This window comes from Podarcis bocagei, assembly GCF_964188305.1.
Source record: "Podarcis bocagei genome assembly, chromosome: 15".
In the NCBI taxonomy this organism is placed as follows: domain Eukaryota; kingdom Metazoa; phylum Chordata; class Lepidosauria; order Squamata; family Lacertidae; genus Podarcis; species Podarcis bocagei.
In genome coordinates, this window is record NC_138141.1 from 19547592 (window position 1) to 19558142 (window position 10551).

A 10551-nucleotide genomic window follows, 5' to 3' on the forward strand; every position below is an offset into this window, starting at 1 on the left:
CCCTGTATCATAACAGCTGTATCATAACTAAAGTCCTTTCAACTTCAGTCAAGGGCGGGGCATAGCAAAACCTTATTAAATTCCTTGTAGAACATAAATCAAAAGCCTCCCTCCCTCTTTTTCGAAGTGTCAAACAAAGTAGCAACCACACACGTCTCTTCGTTGTAGCAGAGGACAAGGAAAAGAAAGACCATTAAAAAACCATAAGAAAGCACAAAATTCCTTCTCCCCTCCCCCCTTTCCTTTCAGGCTGTTTTAAGAATTCTCTAGCTTAAGAAAACATTCAAATACCTTCAGAAAACCAGTCCCAGTTCTTTCGGTGGCTGATTGACTGCAGCTTATTAGCATATGATACTTCGAGAGCACCTCTTGATTAACGCCAATTATCCAGATTGAGGAGGAACCTTCCACAAATCATGCCAGTAACGATGGCTCGTCCATGGCAAGGGGCACACTCTCAGATCGGTCCCGTTCTGCCTTTCAAGTTGGCAGACACAGGATTGCGTGACACTGCGGGGTGCAATGAACTCCCCACTGAGGGGCATTGAGCGGGTTTATGCCAGGGGTCAGCAAACTTTTTCAGCAGGGGCTGGTCCACTATCCCTCAGACCTTGTGGGGGGCCGGGCTATATTTTTTTTTGGGGGGATATGAACCAATTCCTATGCCCCACAAATAACCCAGAGATGCATTTTAAATAAAAGCACACATTCTACTCATGTAAAAACACCATGCAGGCCCCACAAATAATCCAGAGATGCATTTTAAATCAAAGGACACATTCTACTCATGTACGGGAGTTTCTGCCGCCCATGTCTCTTGAAGGGCAATGACGTTAAAGTTTTGGCTATAGAATGGAATATCTGTAGATTGAGATAAACATCTAGACCGACCGGCTACATTCCAGGAAAGGATATTTAGGGCATTGGCTGATTCTTGGATTTTGGGCACCCTTGGAGATTTTCAGCCATTGATTCTTTAGGGCGGTGGAGTCTGGCATATTTGTAGGGAGGTGGGGTAGGATAGAAAAACCTTTTGTAGTAGGGACTGATTTGGTGTGTTTAGTTTCTCTGACAGTTCTCTCATGTAAAAACATGCTGATTCCCGGACTGTCCATGGGCTAGATTTAGAAGGCAGTTGGGCCGGATCCGGCCCCCGGTCCTTAGTTTGCCTACCCATGGTTTATGCCTCATCTCCTCTCTTTCCCTTGCCTGAATTTCTCTGTAGCTGCCGGAGGGCTACAAAAAACATCCACCATTAACTCATTGGCGTGGCCAGAAACCACCTCACCTCTTCTTTCTCAGGAGAGTAGAGGGTCCTGGGATCTATAGGAGAGCCAGAATATATGTGTCTCCGCACACCTTTCTTGTTATTTACACTCGCCTCGTTCTCTTGTTCTGTACATAGCATGCTTCAAATGTCTGTCCCAATCTTTCTGCAACTTCATGCCCTTCAGATGTTTTGGATTCCCAAGTCCCATCATCCCCCAGCAGCATGGGCTGGTGATAATCAAGCAAGTTGGAAGAAATACTTTTTTCTTTCTTTTTTATTATTATTTATTGAATTTATATAACTCCCTATACCCGGGGGTCTCAGGGCAGTTCACAGAACAAAATCATGATCTAAAACCACAAAATACCTAGTAAAAATAAAAATAGCAACCCAATAACCCCCCCCAAAAAAAAACACATTTTAAAAGGGCATAGGATATAAATCGGATCAACCAAAGGCCTGGTTGAAAAGGAACGTTTTTCCCTGGCACCCAAAGGTGTATAATGAAGGCGCCAGGCTAACTTCCCTGGGGAGAGCATTCTATGGAAGGGGAGCCACTGCAGAGAAGGCCCCGTTCTCGTGTTCCCACCCTCCTGACCTCTCAAGGAGGGGGCATGCGAAGGAGGGCCTCAGAAGATGATCTCAGGGTCTGGGTAGGTTCATATGTCATCTTTCAGTTAGGAAAAAAAAAATCTGGGTCATTTACAATAGATACAGTGGTACCTCGGGTAACAGACGCTTCAGGTTACAGACTCCGCTAACCCCAAAATAGTACCTCGGGTTAAGAACTTTGCTTCAGGATGAGAACAGAAATCGTGCAAAGACAGCGGGAGGCCCCATTAGCTAAAGTGGTACCTCAGGTTAAGAATGGTTTCAGGTTAAGAACCGACCTCCAGAACGAATTAAGTTCTTAACCCGAGGTACCACTGTAATCAAAACCATCTCAGTCAAAATTCATCAAAGGTTAAAAATCTGGTAGTTAGTTTTTTAAAAAAAGATATTTAACCTGACACCTCTAGGCAATCAGTACTGGTGCCAGGCAAACATTCCCAGGAAGAGAATTCCATAAATGGAGGACCACAACTGAAAAGGGCTTCTCCTCAGTCTCCAGCCAATTTAAGTCGTATGTCTGGAGTTTCCAGAGAAGCAACTCAGAAGAAAATCAGTCTTTGGACATGCTGATGCGGGTGTGCTTCCTCCTTCCCCGGGTTCAACAACATGGAGGAATTTAAATGTGAGCACCATCACTTTATGCTCAAGCAACCAAGCTGAGAGACATAATCAGAGTAGTTTATAAGCAATTCAAGAAGAAAGGAATTGCTGTTAAACAAAAGTAACATTTATTTGCGGGTGGAGGGAGGGAGCATTATGCAACACAACACACTAATATATTTAATTCAGCCAATAATTTCTGTGTGCAAATGCATGTATAAGCACCGCGGTCTCTGAGCATATCGGTTAGGATTTTTTGTTCGTTTGTTTTTAAAGTGGAATCCCCACTATGAAGTGAAAAAAATGTGAACATGTATTAAATTAGGGTTGCCATATTTCAAAAAGTGAAAATCCGGACACAAAAGTTGTACACCTACAGTGGTACCTTGGTTCTCGAACTTAGTCCGTTCCGGGGGTCCGTTCGACTCCTGAAACTATTTGAAAAACAAGGCGCGGCTTCTGATTGGCTGCAGGAGCTTCCTCAACTCAAGCAGAAGCTGCATCAGACTTTCGGCTTCCGAAAAACATTCGCAAACCAGAACATTTACTTCTGGGTTTGCTGCGTTTGGGAGCTGATTTATTCAGGAGCCAAACCACCCGGGAACCAAGGTACCACTGTATGTTTAAGGACACTGGCCAAAAAAATCAACACTTCCGATATGAACTGCAATATGCCTGGATTTTCCTGGACATTTTGACTGATTTCTGAAAATTCTGGAAGCTATTTTCAGTGTCCGAATCATGGACATATCCAGGAAATTCTGGATGTATGGCAGCCCTAATTAAATGCACACAGAATAAACATCACAGAGACAAATCAAATCAAAACATAATTATTTGCAGTGCAGGATGGCTGTGTCCTGTGCCATCTGGTGGTCATTCCTCTCTGTCTTGTCATTTCCAGAGCGCCTGCTTATTAAGCACTCAACATGATTAGTTTGCACAAAGTATGTGGGGAGGTTAGATGACATCGACCACTTATTGAGCATTCATTCTGATTTGTTCGTGGGAAGGTTATAAAGTACTGCATCAACCAGGCATGATCCCCAAAGATCACAAACTGTCTGCTGGGGCAGGGGAAGTGAGTTTGTTGTGCAAGAACTTCAGAACTACCGTATTTTTCACTCTATAGGACGCACTTTTCCCCCTCCAAAAATTAAGGGGAAATGTGTGTGCGTCCTATGGACCGAATGCAGGCTCCTTGGCTTCAGCGATAGCAATGCGAAGCCTCCGAAACGCAGAGGGAGTGATCCCTCCATACTCCGGAGGCTACGCGTTGCTTTCGTTGAAGCCTGGAGAGCGAGAGGGGTCGGTGCACACCAACTCTCCTGGCTTCAGCGAAAGGAACCTGAAGCCTCCGGAGCGCAGCGGGAACTCGTGCTGCGAGTTCGGGTTCCTTTTCTTTGAAGCCGGGAGAGCAAGACTCTCCTGGCTTCAGCAGAGAGGGAGAGCTGCGCAGCGCCCCTTCAGCCAAGCGGGAGGAGAAATGGAAGGGGCTCCGTTTCTCCTGTCGCTTCGCTGAAGGGGCGCTGAGCAGAGAGGGGGAGAATTTTTTTTTCTTGTTCTCCCCCTCTAAAACAAGGTGCATCCTATAGAGCGAAACGATACTTTAATTACAAAGCCTGAATTTGCTGGTCTGTGACTGAATCCCACCTAAAAATAGCAAAATCCTAAAAGTGCCCTTTCTCACATACCGGCAAAATTGTTGGAAGAGGGAGCAGCAGCTTGGACAATTCCTTTTTTAAAAAAGTATTATTTAATTCCCTGCTTAAAAAACAAAACAATAAGCCACCAACATGAACAACTGAAAGCATCTAATGGGGGTTAAAAATAACAACTTGAAAAGAGCTTATTAAAGAGCTGGCCATGTTCCAGCAAAAGCTCTTTTCATATCATCCCCTCTTCAAGCCTGCCTGAAGTGTCTTCACCTGTTTCCTGGTGGAATTTAAGAGTTTGGAGTCTAGTAGGTCTCCTTGCTGAGGAGGGAATGCCACAACTTGGGCAGCACGGCCTGATAAATGGGACTGCTTTCTCAGGCCAGCATCTGAGCCCCAGAATCCCTTGCTTGGGTGCTCAAATTCTGTTCACGTATAAATACTGTCCCTTGAAGTCAGAACATGAACTGTCACAGTTTTGTGAATTTTGTACACTGGCTTCCGTACCATGCATTTAAAGCACGCTGTGCCCCGCAGAGAATTCTGGTTACCGTGTGTAGAACGTTACAGGCTAAAATTGGGGAGAGTTGAGGTGGGGCTGGTTTTCCCCTTAAGAGGGTCCCCTACCCTTCTCCCCCTATAATACATGCACAGAATAAGGTCAGATAATTCAATCAGTAACAGAAATGGGAGCAGAAATTGCCATTATTTGCATATTTGACCGACAAGAGGAAGGGAAAGCACGTAAATATAAGCACTATTCACTATTGTGATTTTTTAAATCTACAAATGTTACACAAATTTGTTGTTTTCTGAATTGTTTTTGGCATTCCTCTTCCACTGAAATGCACCAAAATTGGTCTTAGTCACAGCAGATAGTGAGACAAACAACGTAGGTTTTAGCAGAAGCCCATACGGTAGTGGAGTTGATTGGAATAAACATGGAATAATGACAGATATCACTGCCCTAGCACAGAATGAGATTCCTCCCAGTTCTGATTCTATGAAGCCGATATTCCTGGTGACTAGCAGCTTGTTTGTGCAATTGGATACCCTGATATGACAACCACTTAGCCTCTGTTCAAAAAGCAAATTGGAGGTCAAAACAAGTAGAAGTGAGTGAAGTGATCATAGCTGAGCGGCAGAGCAGACGCTTTGCCTGCAAAAAGCCCCAGTTTCAATTCCTGATGTGGCCAGTGAAAAGGATCAGATAATAGATAGGAAGGATCCTCTCCTAGGGATCCTGGAGGACAGGTACCAGTCAGAAAATACTGATCTAGGTAGACCGAAGGCACAGTGGAAGATGTTGTTAGGGCCTCACTCTCTTTGCATGCAGAGGGTCCCGGGTTCAATCCCCAGTATCTCTGGTTAAAGGGGGTCAGGTGATGGGAAAGAATCCCCTTTGCCACCACTCGAGACTCTGGACCACCACAGAAAACCAGAATGGGCAAAATGAGCAGAGTTTGACCTGGTATAAGGCCACTTCCTGTGGACAAGTCAAATCCAATCCAATATTTATCACAGTCAGTGAGCATCATAAAAAAACCCAAGATAAGATGCACATTGAACACATACAGATGGGCATAACAGAGTAAAAACAATACAATAAAAAGTAAAAGTAGCACAGAGTGAAACAAAATGGGCATCAACATTTTAAAAGTTGTAGTTGTAACCAGTACTCCCCCCCCCCGGGGGCGCTACTCAAGGGTACACAATACTGGCACCTTTTTTCTAGAATAAAAGCACTGCTTGTAACACAAACTTCAAAGAGAGAAATGTAGAAATGACTGAGGTCAATTCCTGGTGGGTTTTGCTCGCTGCAGCACAACACTTGATCACCCGGAGAGCGATAGATGGAACAGTATCATCAATGCTTGGCAAGGTCAGGTGTCTTGACTCAGCTCCTTATTTCCTGGGATAAGTTGTCCTGTCAACACGAGGAAGTTTGTTAACTTTGGTGGGTTGAGTTCATGGTTGTACAGGAGAGAGAGGGAGGTCTCATGTTCAATCTCCAAAATCTTTGATAGGGCTGGGAGACCTGTTTGAAATTACAGAGACCCTTTGTCAGTCACAGGGGACAGTATTGAGCTGGATAGACCAATGACCTGATGAAATAAAAGAGCTGTATCCCACATTCCTAAATGTGGGAAGTTCAAGACACAATCATACCTTGGTTCTCAAACAGCTTAGTTGATGAAGAAATCGGCTCTGGAACGCAGAAAACCCAGAAGTAAGTGTTCCTGTTTTCAAACGTTTTTTGAAAGCCGAACATCCGACGCAGCTTCCGCTTGAGTGCAGGAAGCTCCTGCAGCCAATCGGAAGCTGCACCTTGGTTTTTGAACGGTTTCGGAAGTCAAACGGAATGGATTAAGTTTGAGAACCAAGGTATGACTGTAGTTGGGCACATGTGTCTTACAGAAACAACCCCAAAGTCCTCATTTCATGCAACACTCTTAAGTCACAAAGCCAGTTCCAGGATTCTGGGGGTCTTTGTTCCCCTCCTTTTTCTACTTGAACCCCCCACTCTCCCTCTTGCACCCCCCCTTAAAGTAAAACAACTCTTGACCCATATGGCAATCCCTACACAAAAATATGGGGGTTGCCAAATTCAGACAATGCCAATGTTTCAATTTCCACTCTTTGCCCTCCATTTTTTTCCTGCAAACAACATAACTTAGATATATAACTTAATCTGCGGTGCTATACATGCTTCCCCAGGAGTAAGTCCCATTGAACCCAATAGGACTGTATGGTGTCTTCCACATTTCCAACCGCCCACTGACATACCTTTCCCCCCAGGAATGACGTGTCAAGCCCGGACCTCCTATGTAGAGGACGAGATCCTGTGGGGCCACCGCTTTGAGCCCTGCATGACGTTGGAGAAAGGCGCCTTCCGTGTAGATTACACCCGCTTTGAGAAGACCTTCGAAGTCCAGACGCCAGTGATTAGCGCACGAGAGATGTATGAGCAGCGGGAGATGGAAAACCAGGACCAGTCGACTCTCAGCTTGTACTGGGACCATCTGCTGCACCCCTGTCTGTCGGCAGACCTCAACAACGATGGTCCCAGTGACGAAGGTCTCTCCAAACTGGGCTTCTCCAACATCACAGAAGAGGAGAGAAGCAGCGAATACAAAAACCCAGAGGCCAGTGTTTGAGCAACCTCAGGCATTCAGGGCTTCTCTTTCAACCAACAGGAACCAAGAATAAAGCGATGCCCTTCAGATTCGCAGGAGGATATCTGCCCTTTTTTCACATCATGTTGTGGTTGTTGCACTCCCGGGTGGAGCTGTAAGGAAAGAAGGCTTGTTCTGTTTCAGCAAGTCCTCAAACACATCCCCTGCCCAGCCATTGTTGACTTCAGGGGACTCTTCCCATTAGCTCTCTCTGGGTTTGCCGAATTAAGATGATGCCCTGAAATAAAATTGCACTACAGGACAGCTCTTGGGGCCGGATCCCTTACAAAGAGCAACTTTTGTGTTCCTGAATCAATGTCCGATTGGGGGTTCTGGTTTCTGCAAGCAGAAGTTCAACGCTGAATCTGTCCCAAACAACCCAAAACCCCTTTGACTACTTTTATTGGCATAGCTATCGCCGTCAAAGCTGGATAGCTCGCAAGGGTTGACCGGAATCTTTCTTTGCTTCGAGTTTAACCACTTTGGAAAAAGCTTTGCGTTGGGTGTCCTGGGGTCTGTCCAGTTCTCTGGCTCCCCCCTTTTCTATGCCACATGCAGTAGGTGCCTGGGCTGCAGGCAGCACCCCCAACTGCAGCTCCCTCCAGGCGCAAATGCGAAAGTGTCTCATCTTGTCACAGTGCCATACAGAACTCTTTCTTGGTGGATGTGTTGTCCTATCCCTCCCTTCCTCATTGCCCATGTGCATTTAGCTGGCCCCATTTCTCTCCTTCTTTGCCTAATGGAAGCCTTTAGCTCCTGGACTCACCAGTCTTACGGTCCCTCTTTTGCTGTGGCTGCTGCTAAATGGAATTATTTTTTACACAAAGCCACACACCCTTTTCCAACAAGGACACGGGGAGGGGAAATGGGAAAGCGAATAAAGTTTATTCTTTGAACAAGGATATATTGTGTGCCTTCATGCTTTGCAGATGAGTGCTGTGAGGCAAGTATCAACTGGAAACATGATCTGGAAATGTTGAAAGTGTTGTGGGTGTCTATGAATGGGACTTTCTTCTAGATATTTAGAGTGAAACGGGGTGGGAGAGGTGAGGAAAAGAAGATAATTTGGGGAAAAGAGCCTGTCCTGCAATAATGATAAAGTTTACATGGGCTGTGTCTGTATCTCTTTACTCAATCTCAAATTAACTTGTACTGTGAATGCCCTCCTGTCTACAGAGCAGTGGTGGGTATTCCTATGCTAACATTCGGATGTTGCTGAGCTGTAGCCCCCACTGGCCTTACTGGGGCTGATGGGAGTGAAAGTCCAGCAACATCTTACCAGAGAAGAATGGCAAATTAAATTGTTGGACTGTGCCGAAATGGCAAAATTGACTGGAAAGCTCAGGAACCAAGAAGACCAAAACTTTAATAAGGAATGGGGGGGGGGATTATAATTTATCTTGGAGACCACTGTAAACAGATGAAAACATTAGCAGGATTGCAATAACACTTGTAATGCAATGGGTATTATGAAGATAATGAAGGTTTTGTTTATAAAAATAATAATGGGAGTATTGAAAAGGATGCAGTAGAAAAGATTTAATAATCGAATCCATGGAGGGGAAGGTGGGAAGGCCAGAGATTCATTGGAATCTCGTAATGGATTCTCGTGTGGATATGTGCTGTGTCATCTTTATAATTTTATACTTGTAAAATCAAATAAAAATTATTTCTGGGAAAAAGAGAGAGTCCAGCAACATCTAAAGGGCCACAGATTCTCCCACCTACTACAGAGCTTGCATTTCAGTTTTATTCTTTATTGAAAAACAAAAAGGTACAAAATTTCAAGTGCACAGAGTAAAATAAGACACACAAAAAAGAACAAGAAACAGTACCCGTGTAGGAAACAAAACAGAACAACAACAAAAGATTGTGTACATTACAAAAAGGGGGGAAATAGTAGTTAAGCACACCTTAACCCAATATGGTGCTTAATAATAAATACAAATAAAAAACACAATTAAAATAGTTAAACCAGCTGCCCCATGGAAAGTGTGCATGCTATACCGTGCTGTTCCTCTTTTCAAATATGCATAAGTAGCTCTAAGCTTCAAAGGGAGATCAAAGGAACCTTGCATGCAGCCTCCATATGGTGGTCTTATTTAGCCTACTCTTGTGCGTGGAAGGGCCATAGCTCAGTGGGAGAGCGTCTGCCTTGAATGCAGATGATCTCAAGTCTATGCCAGCAATACTGACCTAGATGGCGGATACTCTGACTTTGTATAGTACTGACAACTTTCCTATGTTCCTGTGTAGGCTCGACATTATGTGTGAATTCAACATGGTGTGTCAAAGCCGTACCTGACAAGGCTAGAGTTGCAGATTACCAACCCTGAACATTCCATTTCAGAATTTACTCTGAACTATTAAATTAAAACAAAACTGCTCAGTAGTTTTATGCAGAAGATTTGTTGGCTTGGCCTCCAACGAAGCAACTTGCTTCAGCAAGTATGTAAGACAGCCCCAAACTGGTGCCCTGCTGATGCTTTGAATTACAATTCCTAAAAGAGATGTCACCCAAAACTTCACAAGGGCATCAGGTCTGGGAAGGCTGATGTAGGATTAAATGAGCTTGTTTTCCAATGAGACCAAGTAGGGGGGAAAGTCGTAATACAGTGGTACCTCGAGTTACAAACGCTGCAGGTTACAAACACGATATCCTTTTTGACGTGAGGCGAAAGAAAACCGACCGATGTGTTTGTTAAGTGCTTATTTCTGCTCATCAACAACAATTAAGAAAACGCACAACTATAACAACGAAATTTTCAGACAGAGTACTATGCTGAATTACAGCAGCAGATGAACACCCCATACACATGTTCCTTTGAGGAAAGTCCCTATGCAGCACCGCCTCCCTGTCTGGCTGGTTTGCATTTCTATATTTAAAAATAAATCCTGTCCCCCGCAAGGCGCATTTTCCACCCCATGCCGGCATGCGAGACTCGCCAAGCGGCCCAAAAAGGAATCCAAAGCAGAAGCTGCTCTATTATCTATATCTATGGCCACAGATGCGCAGCCACCATTGGGCCTCGTTCGGGAGCTGCGGCGCTCTACCCTTCGGCAGCTCTATGGCTCCCCGCTCCCATTTCCGATGTAAGCTTTGCGAAAGCACGTAAATGCGAAAGCACGCCACGTTTTATTACTTAATAAACGCACACGTTCACTCTAGAGAGGGGCCCCTCGGTGCCATTTCTCCCCTGTCCGGTGTCTCTGTTTTTAGATGTCAAAGCCCGCATTT

At 44.8% G+C, this 10551-nt stretch overlaps 1 protein-coding gene across 4 annotated transcripts in view; it reads left to right on the plus strand.

The window, feature by feature from the left end:
* The window catches only part of LOC308574586 (G protein-activated inward rectifier potassium channel 4-like), a 32464-nt gene extending 23989 nt beyond the window's left edge, over positions 1-8475 (plus strand). For all 4 annotated transcript variants that reach the window (XM_081172576.1, XM_081172578.1, XM_081172575.1 and 1 more), the window contains one exon: positions 6937-8475. In XM_081172576.1, coding sequence (XP_081028702.1) covers positions 6937-7295 — 359 coding nt within the window. In that variant the 3' untranslated portion in view covers positions 7296-8475. The remainder of the gene's footprint in view (positions 1-6936) is intronic.
* The last annotated feature ends 2076 nt before the right edge of the window (positions 8476-10551 follow it).